Source organism: Bombina bombina, chromosome 10 (genome assembly GCF_027579735.1).
Source record: "Bombina bombina isolate aBomBom1 chromosome 10, aBomBom1.pri, whole genome shotgun sequence".
Taxonomy (NCBI): Eukaryota; Metazoa; Chordata; class Amphibia; order Anura; family Bombinatoridae; genus Bombina; species Bombina bombina.
In genome coordinates, this window is record NC_069508.1 from 193,086,380 (window position 1) to 193,106,137 (window position 19,758).

General features: G+C 40.6%; 1 protein-coding gene across 1 annotated transcript in view; it reads right to left on the reverse strand.

Annotated features, from left to right (window-relative positions):
* LOC128640795 (ubiquitin carboxyl-terminal hydrolase 24) overlaps positions 1-19,758 on the reverse strand; it is a 385,043-nt gene that overhangs the window by 320,480 nt on the left and 44,805 nt on the right. Inside the window, exon 6 of the mRNA XM_053693215.1 lies at positions 18,809-18,940. Coding sequence (XP_053549190.1) covers positions 18,809-18,940 — 132 coding nt within the window. The remainder of the gene's footprint in view (positions 1-18,808; positions 18,941-19,758) is intronic.

A 19,758-nucleotide genomic window follows, 5' to 3' on the forward strand; every position in this document is an offset into this window, starting at 1 on the left:
TTCGAAACTGGATTCGGACATAGAGAAGGAACAACTATTTCCTGGTTAATATTCCTGTTGGAAACCACTTTTGGAAGAAAACCAGGCTTGGTACGTAAAACTACCTTATCTGTATGGAAAACCAGATAGGGTGAAGTACACTGCAAAGCAGACAGTTCAGAAACTCTTCTAGCCGAAGAAATAGCAACCAAAAACAGAACTTTCCAAGATAGTAACTTAACATCTATGGAATGTAAGGGTTCAAACGGAACCCCTTGAAGAACTGAAAGAACTAAGTTTAGACTCCATGGAGGAGTCATAGGTCTGTAGACAGGCTTGATTCTGACTAACGCCTGTAAAAACGCTTGTACATCTGGCACGGCTGCCAGACGTTTGTGCAACAAAACAGACAGAGCAGATATCTGTCCTTTTAAAGAACTAGCTGACAAACCTTTATCCAAACCCTCTTGGAGAAAGGAAAGTATTGTAGGAATTTTAATTTTACTCCAGGAGAATGCCTTGGATTCGCACCAACGGATATATTTTTGTCATATCTTATGGTAAATTTTCCTAGTCACCGGTTTTTGTGGCTTGAACCAGAGTATCTATAACCGAATCTGAAAACCCACGCTTAGATAGAATCAAGCGTTCAATCACCAAGCAGTCAGTTGCAGAGAGATTAGATTTGGATGTTCGAATGGACCTTGTACTAGAAGATCCTGCCTCAAAGGTAGCTTCCATGGTGGAGCCGATGACATATTCACCAGGTCTGCATACCAAGTCCTGCGTGGCCATGCAGGAGCTATTAAAATCACTGAGGCCTTCTCCTGTTTGATCCTGGCTACAAGCCTGGGAAGGAGAGGGAACGGTGGAAACACATAAGCCAGATTGAACGACCAGGGCGCCACCAATGCATCCACTAGTGTCGCCTTGGGATCCCTGGATCTGGACCCGTAGCGAGGAACCTTGGAGTTCTGACGAGACGCCATCAGATCCATATCTGGAGTGCCCCATAGTTGAGTTAACTGGGCAAAGACCTCCGGGTGAAGTTCCCACTCCCCCGGATGGAAAGTCTGCTGACTCAAATAATCCGCCTCCCAGTTGTCTACTCCTGGGATGTGAATTGCAGAGAGATGGCAGGAGTGATCCTCCGCCCATTTGATGATCTTGGATACCTCTCTCATCGCCAAGGAACTCTTTGTTCCCCCCTGATGATTGATGTACGCTACAGTCGTCATGTTGTCCGACTGAAATCTTATGAATCTGGCCTTCGCTAGTAGAGGCCAAGCCAGGAGCGCATTGAATATCGCTCTCAGTTCCAAAATGTTTATCGGGAGAAGAGACTCATCCCGAGACCATAGACCCTGAGCTTTCAGAGAGTCCCAGACCGTGCCCCAGCCCAAGAGGCTGGCGTCGGTCGTGACAATGACCCACTCTGGTCTGCGGAAACTCGTTCCCTGAGACAGGTGATCCTGAGTCAACCACCAGAGGAGTGAGTCTCTGGTTACCTGGTCTACTTGAATCTGGGGGGACAAGTCTGCATAATCCCCATTCCACTGTTTGAGCATGCACAGTTGCAATGGTCTTAAATGAATTCGAGAAAAAGGAACCACGTCCATTGCTGCAACCATTATTAGTCCTATTACTTCCATGCACTGAGCTATGGAAGGCTGAGGAATAGATTGAAGAACTCGACAAGCTTTTAGAAGTTTTAACTTTCTGACCTCTGTCAGGAAAATCTTCATTTCCACAGTATCTATTATTGTTCCCAGAAAAGGAACTCTTGTGGACGGGGACAGGGAACTCTTGTCTATGTTCACCTTCCACCCGTGAGACCTGAGAAAGGCTAAAACAATGTCTGTATGAGCCCTTGCTTTGGAAAGGGACGACGCTTGGATTAGAATGTCGTCTAGGTAAGGTGCTACAGCAATGTCCCTCGGCCTTAGGACCGCTAGAAGGGACCCTAGAACCTTTGTGAAAATTCTGGGAGCGGTGGCTAAACCGAACGGAAGAGCCACGAACTGGTAATGTTTGTCCAGAAAGGCGAACCTCAGGAACTGATGATGATGATCTTTGTGGATAGGAATATGCAGGTACGCATCCTTTAAGTTCACGGTAGTCATATATTGACCCTCCTGGATTGTCGGTAAAATCGTCCGAATGGTTTCCATTTTGAATGATGGAACTCTGAGGAATTTGTTTAGAATTTTTAAATCCAGAATTGGCCTGAAAGTTCCCTCTTTTTTGGGAACTACAAACAGGTTTGAGTAAAAACCCAGTCCTTGTTCCGCTGTTGGAACTGGGTGTATCACTCCCATCTTTAATAGGTCTTCTACGCAACGTAAGAATGCCTGTCTCTTTATCTGGTCTGAAGATAAGCGAGACATGTGGAACCTTCCCCTTGGAGGAAGTTCCTTGAACTCTAGAAGATACCCCTGAGAAACAATTTCTAGCGCCCAGGGGTCCGGAACATCTCTTGCCCAAGCCTGAGCAAAGAGAGAAAGTCTGCCCCCTACAAGATCCGGTCCCGGATCGGGGGCTACCCCTTCATGCTGTCTTGGTAGCAGCAGCAGCAGGCTTTTTGGCCTGTTTTCCCTTGTTCCAGCCTTGCAATGGTTTCCATGCTGGTTTAGGCTGGGAAGTGTTACCCTCTTGTCTAGAGGTTGCAGAGTTAGAAGCCGGTCCGTTCCTGAAATTGCGAAAGGAACGAAAATTAGACTTATTCTTAGCCTTGAAAGGCCTATCCTGTGGGAGGGCATGGCCCTTTCCCCCAGTGATGTCTGAAATAATCTCCTTCAATTCTGGCCCAAAAAGGGTCTTACCTTTGAAAGGAATATTAAGTAATTTTGTTTTGGACGACACATCTGCCGACCAAGATTTTAGCCAAAGCGCCCTGCGCGCCACTATTGCAAAACCTGAATTTTTCACTGCTAATTTAGCCAATTGAAAAGCGGCATCCAAAATAAAGGAATTAGCCAACTTTAGTGCGTGAATTCTGTCCATGACTTCATCATATGGAGTCTCCTTTTGGAGCGAATTTTCTAGTTCGTCGAACCAAAAAGACGCCGCCGTGGTGACAGGAATAATGCACAAAATTGGTTGAAGAAGCAAACCTTGCTAAACAAAAATCTTTTTAAGCAATCCTTCCAATTTTTTATCCATAGGATCTTTGAAAGCGCAACTGTCCTCTATAGGAATAGTTGTGCGCTTAGCCAACGTTGAAACTGCCCCCTCTACCTTAGGGACCGTTTGCCATGCATCCCTTCTGGGGTCAACAATTGGGAACATATTCTTAAATATAGGAGGGGGAACAAAAGGTACACCTGGCTTCTCCCATTCCTTAGTCACTATGTCCGCCACCCTCTTGGGTATCGGAAAAGCATCAGCGTGCACTGGGACCTCTAAGAATTTGTCCATTTTGCACAACTTCTCTGGAATCACCAAAGAATCACAATCATCAAGAGTAGCTAGCACCTCCTTAAGCAGGGCGCGGAGATGTTCTAGCTTAAATTTAAATGCCACGATATCAGGTTCTGCCTGCTGAGAAATTTTTCCTGAGTCAGAAATTTCTCCCTCAGACAGACCCTCCCTCACTGCCAACTCAGATTGGTGTGAGGGTATAACAGATAAATTATCGTCAGTGCCTACATGCTCATCCTCTGTATTTAAAACTGAGCAATCACGCTTTCTAGGGAATGCTGGCAGTTTGGATAAAAGGGCTGCTATAGAATTATCCATTACTGCTGTTAATTGTTGCATAGTAACAAGCATTGGCGCGCTAGATGTACTAGGTATCGCCTGCGCGGGCAAAACTGGTGTTGACACAGAAGGAGAGGATGATGAACTATCCCCACTACCTTCATTAGAAGAATCATCTTGGGAAACCTTATTAAATGTGACAGTACTGTCCTTACTTTGTTTGGACGCCATGGCACAATTTGCACATACATTTAAAGGGGGAACCACCTTGGCCTCCATACACACAGAACATATGCTATCTGAAGGTACAGACATGTTAGACAGATTTAGGCAGGCTATTAATGCAATAAAAACAATTTTAAACAAAACCGTTACTGTCTCTTTAAATAATAAAAAGAGCACACTTTATTTCTGAATGTTCAAAAAACTATCAAGGAAATATCCGATCTTTCTGAAAATTACACCCCAGTGTCTTAATGCTTTGAAAGTATTGCACACCAAATTTCTCTAGACCCTTAAATGAGCAAACCGGAGCTAATAGTTAAATTTACCGGTTTAAACACACTACAGTCCCTGCCACAGACTTTGCTGCTGCTTTTACCTTCCTTAGGGGTGATTCAACACAGAATTAAGCCTCCCTGAGTCCTTTTCTCAGCTACAGGACCTTCTCACATGAAGCTGCATGCACTGCCTATGGAAGTAACTGCGCAACTAAGGCGCGAAAATGAGGCCTCCTCCCTCTGTATACCAGAGTGAAAGGGCCTTTCTGTCTAGATTAGGCGTCTAAACAACTGCCAGGCGCAAATAAACGTTCCCAAAAGTGTTTCAAAGTTAACCAAAACACTCCAAATGTCATATAATATGAGAAAAAACTAATCGATTTAGCCCACAAAAGTGTCAACCAGCATAGAGCCCAATTTATCAGCCTTAATTCTGTTACTGAGTCTAAGAAAATGGCTTACCGGTCCCATAAGGGAAAAATGACGGTCTTCTAGCAATACTGGGTCTTGTTAGAAAAGAGACTGGGCATACCTGAAGCAGATAAGTCTGCAAACTGTTCCCCCCAACTGAAGTTCTCTGGTTTCAACAGTCCTGCGTGGGAACAGCAATAGATTTTAGTTACTGGTGCTAAAATCATACTCCTCATTTAACAGTAATCTTCATCACTTTCTGTTGTAGAGTAAATAGTACAAACCGGCACTATTTTAAAATAACAAACTCTTGATAGAAGAAATAAAAACTACAACTAACAACACAAACTCTTTACCATCCCTGTGGAGATGCTACTTGTTCAGAGCGGCAAAGAGAATGACTGGGGGGCGGAGCCAGAGGGGGGGCTATATGGACAGCTTTTGCTGTGTGTCTCTTTGCCATTTCCTGTAAGGGAAGAGAATATCCCACAAATAAGGATGAAGCCGTGGACCGGACACACCAATGTAGGAGAAATTATGGTTTCTTTCATGTAAATAGCAAGAGTCCATGAGCTAGTGACGTATGGGATAGCAGATACCCAAGATGTGGAACTTCCACGCAAGAGTCACTAGAGAGGGAGGGATACAATAAAGACAGCCAATTCCGCTGAAAAAATAATCCACAACCCAAATCAAAAGTTTTAATCTAAATAATGAAAAAAACTGAAATCATAAGCAGAAGAATCAAACTGAAACAGCTGCCTGAAGTACTTTGCTACCAAAAACTGCTTCAGAAGAAGAGAAAACATCAAAATGGTAGAATTTAGTAAAAGTATGCAAAGAAGACCAAGTTGCTGCTTTGCAAATCTGATCAACGGAAGCTTCATTCTTAAAAGCCCAGGACGTAGAAACTGACCTAGTAGAATGAGCCGTAATCCTTTGAGGCGGGGACTTACCAGACTCCACATAAGCATGATGAATCAAAGCTTTCTGACCTTTCCTGGAACCAGAAAAGATAACAAATAGACTAGAAGTCTTTCTAAAATCTTTAGTAGCTTCAACATATTTCAAAGCTCTTACTACATCCAAAGAATGTAAAGATCTCTCCTTTGAATTCTTAGGATCAGGACACAATGAAGTGACAACAATTTCTCTACTAATGTTGTTAGAATTCACAACCTTAGGTAAAAATTGAAATGAAGTCCGCAACACCGCCTTATCCTGATGAAAAATCAGAAAAAGAGATTCACAAGAAAGAGCAGATAACTCAGAAACTCTTCTAGCAGAAGAGATGGCCAAAAGGAACAAAACTTTCCAAGAAAGTAATTTAATATCCAGAGAATGCATAGTTTCAAAAGGAGGAGCCCCTAAAGCCCTCAGAACCAAATTAAGACTCCAAGGAGGAGAGATTGACTTAATGACAGGTTTGATACGAACCAAAGCCTGTACAAAACAATGAATATCAGGAAGATTAGCAATCTTTCTGTGAAAAAGAACAGAAAGAGCAGAGATTTGTCCTTTCAAAGAACTTGCAGATAAACCTTTATCCAAACCATCCTGAAGGAACTGTAAAATTCTAGGAATTCTAAAAGAATGCCAAGAGAATTTATGAGAAGAACACCAAGAAATGTAAGTCTTCCAGACTCGATAATAAATCTTCCTAGACACAGATTTACGAGCCTGTAACATAGTATTAATCACTGAGTCAGAGAAAACCCTATGACTAAGAATCAAGCGTTCAATTTCCATACCCTCAAATTTAATGATTTGAGATCCTGATGGAAAAATGGGCCTTGAGATAGAAGGTCTGGTCTTAACGGAAGTGTCCAAGCTTGGCAACTGGCCATCCGAATGAGATCCGCATACCAAAACCTGTGAGGCCATGCTGGAGCCACCAGCAGAACAAAAGAACGTTCCATTAGAATTTTGGAAATCACTCTTGGAAGAAGAACTATAGGCGGAAAGATATAGGCAGGATGATAATTCCAAGGAAGTGACAATGCATCCACTGCTTCCGCCTGAGGATCCCTGGATCTGGACAGATACCTGGGAAGTTTCTTGTTTAGATGAGAGGCCATCAGATCTATTTCTTGAAGTCCCCAGATCTGAACAATCTGAAGAAATACCTCTGGGTGAAGAGACCATTCGCCCGGATGTAACGTCTGGCGACTGAGATAATCCGCTTCCCAATTGTCTACACCTGGGATGTGAACCGCAGAAATTAGACAGGAGCTGGATTCCGCCCATACAAGTATCCGAGATACTTCTTTCATAGCTTGAGGACTGTGAGTCCCACCTTGATGATTGACATACGCCACGGTTGTGACATTGTCCGTCTGAAAACAAATAAACGATTCTCTCTTCAGAAGAGGCCAGAACTGGAGAGCTCTGAAAATCGCACAGAGTTCCAAAATGTTGATTGGTAATCTCGCCTCCTGAGATTCCCAAACCCCCTGCGCTGTCAGAGATCCCCATACAGCTCCCCAACCTGAAAGACTCGCATCTGTTGAGATCACAGTCCAGGTTGGTCGAACAAAAGAGACCCCTTGAATTAAACGATGGTGATCCAACCACCAAGTCAGAGAAGATCGAACATTGGGATTTAAGGATATTATTTGTGATATCCTTGTATAATCCCTGCACCACTGGTTCAGCATACAAAGCTGAAGAGGTCTCATGTGAAAACGAGCAAAGGGGATCACGTCCGATGCAGCAGTCATGAGACCTAGAATTTCCATGCAAAAAGCTACCGAAGGGAATGATAGAGACTGAAGGTTTCGACAAGCTGAAACCAACTTCAGACGTCTCTTTTCTGTTAAAGATAAAGTCATGGACACTGAATCTATTTGAAAGCCCAAAAAGGTTACCTTTGTCTGAGGAATCAAAGAACTCTTTGGTAAATTGATCCTCCAACCATGTTTTTGAAGAAACACCACAAGTTGATTCGTATGAGATTCTGCAGAATGTAAAGACTGAGCAAGTACCAAGATATCGTCCAAATAAGGAAATACCTCAATACCCTGTTCTCTGATTACAGAGAGAAGGGCACAGAGAACCTTTGAAAAGATCCTTGGAGCTGTTGCTAGGCCAAACGGAAGGGCAAAAAAACTGGTAATGCTTGTCTAGAAAAGAGAATCTCAGAAACTGATAGTGATCTGGATGAATTGGAATATGAATATATGCATCCTGTAAATCTATTATGGACATATAATGCCCTTGCTGAACAAAAGGCAGAATAGTCCTTATAGTCACCATTTTGAATGTTGGTATTCTCACATAGCGATTCAATATTTTTAGATCCAGAACTGGTCTGAAGGAATTCTCCTTCTTTGGTACAATGAATAGATTTGAGTAAAACCCCAGACCCCGTTCCAGAACTGGAACTGGCACAATTACCCCAGCCAACTCTAGATCTGAAACACATTTCAGAAATGCCTGAGCCTTCACTGGGTTTACTGGAATGCGAGAGAGAAAAAATATTCTCTCAGGAGGTCTTATCTTGAAACCTATTCTGTATCCTTGAGAAACAATGTTCTGAATCCAAAGACTGTGAATCGAATTGATCCAAATATCTTTGAAAAATCGTAACCTGCCCCCTACCAGCTGTGCTGGAATGAGGGCCGCACCTTCATGCGGATTTAGGAGCTGGTTTTGACTTTCTAAAAGGCTTGGATTTATTCCAGACTGGAGAAGGTTTCCAAACGGAAACAGTTCCTTTAGGGGAAGGGTCAGGCTTTTGTTCTTTATTCTGACGAAAGGAACGAAAACGATTAGCAGCCCTGTATTTACCTTTAGATTTTTTGTCCTGAGGCAAAAAGGTTCCTTTCCCCCCAGTAACAGTTGAAATAACAGAATCCAACTGTGAACCAAATAATTTATTACCTTGGAAAGAAAGAGAAAGCAAAGTTGACTTAGAAGTCATATCTGCATTCCAAGATTTAAGCCATAAAGCTCTTCTAGCTAAGATAGCTAAAGACATATATCTGACATCAATTCTAATGATATCAAAAATGGCATCACAAATAAATTTATTAGCATGTTGAAGAAGTTTAACAATGCTATAAGCTGACACTTGTTGCGCTAAAGCCTCCAACCAGAAAGTTGAAGCTGCAGCAACATCAGCCAAAGAAATAGAAGGTCTAAGAAGATTACCTGAACATAAATAAGCTCTCCTTAGAAAGGACTCAAGCTTCCTGTCTAAAGGATCCTTAAAGGAAGTACTATCCGCCGTAGGAATAGTAGTACGTTTAGCAAGAGTAGAAATAGCCCCATCAACTTTAGGGATTTTATCCCAAAACTGTAATCTATCAGATGGCACAGGGTACAATTTCCTAAACCTTTGAGAAGGAGTAAATGAAGTACCCAGACTATTCCATTCCCTAGAAATTACTTCTGAAATAGCATCAGGAACTGGAAAAACTTCAGGAATAACTACATGAGGTTTGAAAACCGAATTTAAACGCTTAGTAGATTTAGTATCAAGAGGACTAGACTCCTCCATATCTAATGCAATTAACACTTCTTTAAGTAAAGAACGAATAAACTCCATCTTAAATAAATATGAAGATTTATCAGTGTCAATATCTGAGGCAGAATCTTCTGAACCAGATAGATCCTCATCAGAAATAGATAAGTCAGAATGATGACGGTCACTTAAAAATTCATCTGAAATATGAGAAGTTTTAAAAGACCTTTTACGCTTACTGGAAGGAGGAATAACAGACAGAGCCTTCCTAATAGATTTAGAAACAAATTCTTTTTACATTAACAGGGACATCCTGAACATTAGATGTTGAAGGAACAACAACAGGTAATGGATTATAACTAATGGAAACACAATCTGCATTAGAAAGTTTATCATGACAGTTATCACAAACAACAGCCGGAGGAACAGTTACCAAAAGTTTACAACAGATGCACTTAACTTTGGTAGAACCAGCATCAGGCAGCATCTTTCCAGAAGTAGATTCTGATCCAGGGTCATGTTGAGACATCTTGCAATATGTAATAGAAAAAACAACATATAAAGCAAAATTATCAAATTCCTTAAATGACACAGTTTCAGGAATGGGAAAAAATGCCAAATGAACAAGCCTCTAGCAACCAGAAGCAATGAAAAATGAGACTGAAATAATGTGGAAAAAAAGGTGGACACAAGAATGACGCCCACATTTTTTGGCGCCAAGAATGACGCCCACATTATTGGCGCCAAGTACAACGCCCATATTTTTTGCCGCCAAGTATGACGCCACATCCTGTGACGCCGAAAAAAACGACGCCCACAATTTTGGTGCAAAAAAAACGTCTGAACGTCAAAAATGACGCAACCATGCACAAACATCCTGCGTCAATTAGGGCGCCGGAAATGACAAAATTTTTGCGCCAAAAAAGTCTGGGCCAAGAATGACGCAATAAATTGAAGTATTTTCAGCCCCCGCAAGCCTAACAGCCCACAGGGAAAAAAAAGTCAATTGAAAAAATTCTTTTAAGGTAAGAAAAAAATATTTCATATGCATTATCCCAAATAATGAAACTGACTGTCTGAAATAAGGAATACTGATTATCCTGAATCATGGCAAATATAAGTTTAAACACATATATTTAGAACTTTACATATAAAGTGCCCAACCATAGCTTAGAGTGTCATAAAAAATAAGACTTACTTACCCTAAGACACTCATCTACATATAGTAGACAGCCAAACCAGTACTGAAACGAGAATCAGTAGAGGTAATGGTATATAAGAGTATATCGTCGATCTGAAAAGGGAGGTAAGAGATGAATCGCTACGACCGATAACAGAGAACCTATGAAATAGATCCCCTAGAGGAAGACCATTGAATTCAAATAGGCAATACTCTCTTCACATCCCTGACATTCACTGCACTCTGAGAGGAAAACCGGGCTCCAGCCTGCTGCAAAGTGCATATCAACGTAGAATCTAGCACAAACTTACTTCACCACCTCCATGGGAGGCAAAGTTTGTAAAACTGAATTGTGGGTGTGGTGAGGGGTGTATTTATAGGCATTTTGAGGTTTGGGAAACTTTGCCCCTCCTGGTAGGAATGTATATCCCATACGTCACTAGCTCATGGATTCTTGGAACTGTTATCAGGCAGCAGGGTTCTAACAGTGGTTTCTGAGACAGGATCAGATTGAGACATCTTGCAAATGTAAGAGAAAAAAACAACATATAAAGCAAAATTATCAATTTCCGTATATGGCAGTTTCAGGAATGGGAAAAAAATGCAAACAGCATAGCCCTCTGACATAGAAAAAGGCAAAAGGCATATAGGAATGGGTTTTTAAATAATGAAATTGTTTCGCGCCAAGTATGACGCATAACGCAAACTGAAATTTTTTGCCACTAACATCCAGAAATGACATACTTGTGTCATTGAAGACGCAACCTTGTGCAAGGAACTCGGCGTCAACTAAGACGCCAGAAATTACGAATTTGCGTCACGGGACGTACCTTTGCGCCAAAAAAATTCTCGTGCCAAGAATGACGCAATAAACTTTGGCATTTTGCGCCCTCGCGAGCCTAATTTTGCCCGCGAAATTTAATGAAAAAGCAGTCAATTCAAAAAAGACTATACCCCAGGTAAGAAAAAATATTTTCCTAAATATGTTTTTTCCCAAATATGAAAATGAAAGTCTGCAAAAACATAATTTATGTAAGAACTTACCTGATAAATTCATTTCTTTCATATTAGCAAGAGTCCATGAGCTAGTGACGTATGGGATATATATTCCTACCAGGAGGGGCAAAGTTTCCCAAACCTCAAAATGCCTATAAATACATCCCTCACCACACCCACAAATCAGTTTAACGCATAGCCAAGAAGTGGGGTGATAAGAAAAAAGTGCGAAAGCATAAAAAAAATAAGGAATTGGAATAATTGTGCTTTATACAAAAAAATCATAACCACCACAAAAAGGGTGGGCCTCATGGACTCTTGCCAATATGAAAGAAATGAATTTATCAGGTAAGTTCTTACATAAATTATGTTTTCTTTCATGTAATTAGCAAGAGTCCATGAGCTAGTGACGTATGGGATAATGAATACCCAAGATGTGGATCTTCCACGCAAGAGTCACTAGAGAGGGAGGGATAAAATAAAGACAGCCAATTCCGCTGAAAATAATCCACACCCAAAACAAAGTTTAAATCTTATAATGAAAAAACTGAAATAAGCAGAAGAATCAAACTGAAACAGCTGCCTGAAGTACTTTTCTACCAAAAACTGCTTCAGAAGAAGAACACATCAAAATGGTAGAATTTAGTAAAAGTCTGCAAAGAAGACCAAGTTGCTGCTTTGCAAATCTGATCAACCGAAGCTTCATTCCTAAACGCCCAGGAAGTAGAAACTGACCTAGTAGAATGAGCTGTAATCCTTTGAGGCGGAGTTTTACCCGACTCGACATAAGCATGATGAATCAAAGACTTTAACCAAGACGCCAAAGAAATGGCAGAGGCCTTCTGACCTTTCCTAGAACCGGAAAAGATAACAAATAGACTAGAAGTCTTTCTGAAATTTTTAGTAGCTTCAACATAATATTTCAAAGCTCTAACTACATCCAAAGAATGCAACGATCTTTCCTTAGAATTCTTAGGATTAGGACACAATGAAGGAACCACAATTTCTCTACTAATGTTGTTAGAATTCACAACCTTAGGTAAAAATTTAAAGACGTTCGCAACACCGCCTTATCCTGATGAAAAACCAGAAAAGGAGACTCACAAGAAAGAGCAGATAATTCAGAAACTCTTCTAGGAGAAGAGATGGCCAAAAGAAACAAAACTTTCCAAGAAAGTAATTTAATGTCCAGCGAATGCATAGGTTCAAACGGAGGAGCTTGAAGAGCCCCCAGAACCAAATTCAAACTCCAAGGAGGAGAAATTGACTTAATAACAGGTTTTATACGAACCAAAGCCTGTACAAAACAATGAATATCAGGAAGACTAGCAATCTTTCTGTGGAAAAGAACAGAAAGAGCAGAGATTTGTCCTTTCAAGGAACTTGCAGACAAACCTTTATCCAAACCATCCTGAAGAAACTGTAAAATTCTAGGAATTCTAAAAGAATGCCAAGAAAAATGATGAGAAGAACACCAAGAAATTTAAATCTTCCAGACTCGATAATATATCTTCCTAGATACAGATTTACGAGCCTGTAACATAGTATTAATTACTGAGTCAGAGAAACCTCTATGACTGAGAATCAAGCGTTCAATCTCCATACCTTCAAATTTAAGGATTTGAGATCCTGATGGAAAAAAGGACCTTGCGATAGAAGGTCTGGTCTTAATGGAAGAGTCCACGGTTGGCAAGTGGCCATCTGGACAAGATCCGCATACCAAAACCTGTGAGGCCATGCTGGAGCCACCAGCAGAACAAACGAGCACTCCTTTAGAATCTTGGAAATCACTCTTGGAAGGAGAACAAGAGGCGGAAAGATATAGGCAGGATGATACTTCCAAGGAAGTGACAATGCATCCACTGCCTCCGCCTGAGGATCCCTGGATCTGGACAGATACCTGGGAAGTTTCTTGTTTAGATGAGAAGCCATCAGATCTATTTCTGGAAGTCCCCACATTTGAACAATCTGAAGAAATACCTCTGGGTGAAGAGACCATTCGCCCGGATGTAACGTTTGGCGACTGAGATAATCCGCTTCCCAATTGTCTATACCTGGGATATGAACTGCAGAAATTAGACAGGAGTTGGATTCCGCCCATACCAGTATTCGAGATACTTCTTTCATAGCCAGAGGACTATGAGTCCCTCCTTGATGATTGACATATGCCACGGTTGTGACATTGTCCGTCTGAAAACAAATGAACGACTGTCTCTTTAGAAGAGGCCATGACTGAAGAGCTCTGAAAATTGCACGGAGTTCCAAAATGTTGATTGGTAATCTCACCTCCTGAGATTCCCAAACCCCTTGTGCTGTCAGAGACCCCCAAACAGCTCCCCAACCTGCCAGACTTGCATCTGTTGAAATCCCAGTCCAGGTCGGAAGAACAAAAGAAGCCCCCTGAACTAAACGATGGTGGTCTGTCCACCACGTCAGAGTGTCGTACAATCGGTTTTAAAGATATTAATTGAGATATCTTTGTATAATCCCTGCACCACTGGTTCAGCATACAGAGCTGAAGAGGTCGCATGTGAAAACGAGCAAAGGGGATCGCGTCCGATGCAGCAGTCATAAGACCTAGAATTTCCATGCATAATGCTACCGAAGGGAATGATTGAGACTGAAGGTTTCGACAAGCTGAAACCAAATTTAGACGTCTCTTGTCTGTCAGAGACAGAGTCATGGACACTGAATCTATCTGGAAACCTAAAAAGGTTACCCTTGTCTGAGGAATCAATGAACTTTTTGGTAAATTGATCCTCCAACCATGTTTTTGAAGAAACAATACAAGTCGATTCGTATGAGATTCTGCTAAATGTGAAGACTGAGCAAGTACCAAGATATCATCCAAATAAGGAAATACCACAATACCCTGTTCTCTGATTACAGACAGAAGGGCACCGAGAACCTTTGTAAAAATCCTTGGAGCTGTTGCTAGGCCAAACGGCAGAGCCACAAACTGGTAATGCTTGTCTAGGAAAGAGAATCTCAGAAACTGATAGTGATCTGGATGAATCAGAATATGCAGATATGCATCCTGTAAATCTATTGTGGACATATAATGCCCTTGCTGAACAAAAGGCAGAATAGTCCTTATAGTTACCATTTTGAATGTTGGTATCCTTACATAATGATTCAATATTTTTAAATCCAGCACTGGTCTGAAGGAATTCTCCTTCTTTGGTACAATAAAGAGATTTGAGTAAAACCCCAGCCCCTGTTCCAGAACTGGAACTGGCACAATTACTCCAGCTAACTCTAGATCTGAAACACATTTCAGAAATGCTTGAGCCTTCACTGGATTTACTGGGACACAGGAAAGAAAAAATCTTCTTGCAGGAGGCCTTATCTTGAAGCCTATTCTGTACCCTTGTGAAACAATGTTCTGAATCCAAAGATTGTGAATCGAATTGATCCAAATTTCTTTGAAAAATCGTAATCTGCCCCCTACCAGCTGGGCTGGAATGAGGGCCGCACCTTCATGTTGACTTGGGAGCCAACTTTGGCTTCCTAAAAGGCTTGGATTTATTCCAGACTGGAGATGGTTTCCAAACTGATACCGCTCCTGTAGGGGAAGGATCAGGCTTTTGTTCCTTATTGTGACGAAAGGAACGAAAACGATTAGTAGACCTAAATTTACCTTTAGATTTTTTATCCTGTGGTAAAAAAGTTCCTTTCCCCCCAGTAACAGTTGAAATAATGGAATCCAACTGTGAACCAAATAATTTATTACCCTGGAAAGAAAGGGAAAGCAAAGTTGACTTGGAAGACATATCAGCATTCCAAGTTTTAAGCCATAAAGCTCTTCTAGCTAAAATAGCTAGAGACATATACCTGACATCAACCCTAATGATATCAAAGATGGCATCACAAATAAAATTATTAGCATGTTGAAGATTAACAATGCTATGAGAATTATGATCTGTCACTTGCTGCGCTAAAGCTTCCAACCAAAAAGTTGAAGCTGCAGCAACATCCGCTAAAGATATAGCAGGTCTAAGAAGATTACCTGAACATAAGTAAGCTTTTCTTAGAAAGGATTCAATTTTTCTATCTAAAGGATCCTTAAAGGAAGTACTATCTGCCGTAGGAATAGTAGTACGTTTAGCAAGAGTAGAGATAGCCCCATCAACCTTAGGGATTTTGTCCCAAAACTCTAATCTGTCAGATGGCACAGGATATAATTGCTTAAAACGTTTAGAAGGAGTAAATGAATTACCCAAATTATTCCATTCCCTGGAAATTACTTCAGAAATAGCATCAGGGACAGGAAAAACTTCTGGAATAACTACAGGAGATTTAAAAACCTTATTTAAACGTTTAGATTTAGTATCAAGAGGACCAGAATCCTCTATTTCTAATGCAATTAAGACTTCTTTAAGTAAAGAACGAATAAATTCCATTTTGAATAAATATGAAGATTTATCAGCATCAATCTCTGAGACAGAATCCTCTGAACCAGAGGAATCATTATCAGAATCAGAATGATGATGTTCATTTAAAAATTCATCTGAAAAATGAGAAGTTTTAAAAGACCTTTTACGTTTACTAGAAGGAGGAATAACAGACATAGCCGCCTTAATGGATTTAGAAACAAAATCTCTTATGTTAACAGGAACACTCTACAGCAAATACACTTAGCTTTGGTAGATCCAGCATCAAGCAGCAATTTTCCAGAAGTATCTTCTGATTCAGGCTCAATCTGAGACATCTTGCAATATGTAAAAGAAAAAACAACATATAAAGCAAAATTGATCAAATTCCTTAAATGACAGTTTCAGGAATGGGAAAAAATGCCAGTGAACAAGCTTCTAGCAACCAGAAGCAATAAACAATGAGACGTAAATAATGTGGAGACAATAATGACGCCCATATTTTTTGGCGCCAAAAAAAGACGCCCACATTATTTGGCGCCTAAATGCTTTTAGCGCCAAAAATGACGAAACATCCGGTAACGCCAACATTTTTGGCGCAAAAAAACGTCAAAAATGACGCAACTTCCGGCGACAAGTACGACGCCGGAAATAACAAAGAAAAAATTTTTGCGCCAAAAAAGTCAGCGCCAAGAATGACGCAATAAAATGAAGCATTTTCAGACCCCGCGATCCTAACAGCCCACATGGAAAAAAGTAAAATTTTAAGGTAAGAAAATTGATTATTCAAATGCATTATCCCAAATAATGAAACTGACTGTCTGAAATAAGGAATATTGAACATCCTGAATCAAGGCAAATAAATGTTTAAACACAAATATTTAGAACTTTATATAGAAGTGCCCAACCATAGCTTAGAGTGTCACAAAAATAAGACTTACTTACCCCAGGACACTCATCTACATGTAGTAGAAAGCCAAACCAGTACTGAAACGAGAATCAGTAGAGGTAATGGTAAATGTAAGAGTATATCGTCGATCTGAAAAGGGAGGTAAGAGATGAATCTCTACGACCGATAACAGAGAACCTATGAAATAGACCCCGTAGAAGGAGATCATTGAATTCAAATAGGCAATACTCTCTTCACATCCCTCTGACATTCACTGCACGCTGAGAGGAAAACCGGGCTCCAACCTGCTGCGGAGCGCATATCAACGTAGAATCTAGCACAAACTTACTTCACCACCTCCACAGGAGGCAAAGTTTGTAAAACTGATTTGTGGGTGTGGTGAGGGGTGTATTTATAGGCATTTTGAGGTTTGGGAAACTTTGCCCCTCCTGGTAGGAATGTATATCCCATACGTCACTAGCTCATGGACTCTTGCTAATTACATGAAAGAAAAGAAATATACATAAACCTGACTCATGGCAAATATAAGTACAATACATATATTTAGAACTTTATATTAATGCATAAAGTGCCAAACCATAGCTGAGAGTGCCAAAAGACACCCATCCACATATAGCAGATAGCCAAACCAGTACTGAAACAGTTATCAGTAGAGGTAATGGAATATGAGAGTATATAATCGATCTGAATAAGGGAAGTAGGAGATGAATCTCTACAAACAATAACAGAGAACCTATGAAATAGATCTCCCGCGAGGAAAACCATTGCATTCAATAGATGATACTCACATCACATCTCTCTGACATTCACTGCACTCAGAGGAATCGGGCTTCAAAATGCTGAGAAGTGCATATCAACGTAGAGATCTAAGCACAAACTTACTTCACCACCTCCATAGGAGGCAAAGTTTGTAAAAACTGAATTGTGGGTGTGGTGAAGGGTTTATTTATAGGCATTTTGAGGTTTGGGAAACTTTGCCCCTCCTGGTAGGATTGTATATCCCATATGTCACTAGCTCATGGACTCTTGCCAATTACATGAAAAATTGTTTTTCCCTTAAAGGGACACTGAACCCAATTTTTTTCTTTTGTGATTCAGATACAGCATGCAATTTTAAGCAATTTTCTAATTTACTCCTATTATCAATTTTTATTCGTTCTCTTGCTATCTTTATTTGAAAAAGGCATCTAAGCTTTTTTTTTTTTGGTTCAGATATCTGGACAGCACTTTTTTTTATTGGGGGATGAATTTATCCACCAATCAGCAAGAACAAGCCAGGTTGTTCACCAAAAATGGGCCGGCATCTAAACTTACATTCTTGCATTTCAAATAAAAATACCAAGAGAATGAAGAAAAATTGATAACAGGAGTAAATTAGAAAGTTTCTTAAAAATGTCATGCTCTATCTGAATCGTGAAAGAAAAAAATTTGGGTTCAGTGTCCCTTTAATGTGTTTCCAATTACTTTTTTTTACCAGCTGCAGAGTATAAAACCCTTCCCCCTTTCACTAAACATTTGCCGCAGTGTAGCGGTCCCGCTACCTTCATGCTCGCTCCCACCCCCTCACCGGAACTCCTTCAGCGATGGGCCGTCCTTCAGCGATGGGCCGCCCATCCGCCCCCTCCTATCCCTCCCACGCCACCAACGATCGGTTGCTTAGCAGAGGGTATTGCAGGATGCCTCAATATCGAGGCATCATTGCAATACCCCGAAAGCCGCAGGAAGCGCGCTTCCAGCGCTTAAAACCCGAGGACGTGCCAGGTATAGCCTTGGTCGTTAACAACCAGCCTGGCACATCCTCGGTCGTTAAGGTGTTAAATAGCCGTTTCTGCCTGTTGAAACCTCCACCTATATTGAAAATATGACTATGGTTGTATGTTTTGTAGAAAAGCTGTGTAAACAGGAGACAAGTGTGTAGATTAACCTCCCAGTGGTGGTTATTTTTGTATCCGAAAGAGATTGTTTTGCTCATTGAAATATCCCAGCCTTTATTAGCATTACAATATCTAACTATTAGACTTTGAGTACAAAAAGATAAAATGACCAAGTCTGCTCTTTCTGCAGGGCCAGCCCATTTAAATTGGCAAATCCTTGAGAGTAGTATGTGATTTCTTTAATGAGCAAAAACAGAAATTCAATAAAACATAAGGGAACAATTTCCCATACATTTAATAATCTGCAGTAAGTAGGAAACACATTTTAAAGTAGGAGTGTCCCTTTAACTCGCAAATTGCTATGATTGATAAGTAGTGCAGGAAATTATAATAAACTCATTTATTTATACTAAGGTCTTACTTCACGATCGAGCTCGCACACATCATGGCTGGTGACAAGACATTCCCAGATCTCCTTGGCACGACTCCAGCTTAGGTACAGAGTGGCTTCTTGAAGGAAAAAAGCCAGGAATTTTAGATGGGCCTCTAAATACTGGAAAAGGGAAAAAAATATGGGGTTAACTTTCACTGATCACTTAAAAAAAAAATAGTAATTAAAAACAGAGTTTTTATGGATAATCTTGCAAGTACAATATCCTAAATGCTTATATTGCTTTTTAAATTGTAAGTAAACAAAACAAACATCTGAATTAAATTAAAATAGAAAGCATGACAGGGGATTGTTCAGAATATTAGAATTCTTTGTATTTGTTTATTTTCTCCCTTATCTCCAAACCTGTGGTGATAAGCTATGGTTTAAGGCAGTGTTTTTCAACCAGTGTGCCGTGGCACACTAGTGTGCCATGAGAGATCCTCAGGTGTGCCACGGCAGACTGACAACAGTGTGACATAATTTTACTCCCAGTGCAGGGGTAGTTTGTAGGAGGCATGGCATAACAGCACAATACATACAGTATGTATGTATGTGTATATATATATGCTGTATTAGGCTACAATGTGTGATTTTTTTTAAATTTTGGGATGGTGGTGTGCCACAGGATTTTTTAATGTAAAAAAGTGTGCCATGGCAAAAAAAAGGTTAAAAATCACTGGTTTAAGGAATGGAGATACGATCTTTAAAAGGACACTAAACCCACATTTTTTCAATCATGATTCAGAGCAGCAATTTTAAGCAACTTTTAAGCTACATTTAGGGGGCGATTTAACAAAGTAATCCACCCGCAATTGCGCCCAAAACTACGCATACGACCCTATCTCCATATTTATGTAATCAATCTGCGCCTATAATTGCGCAAATCTGAAAGAAACTTCTTCGCACTCCCCTAGGCGCACGGGCACGCTACCAAGTGC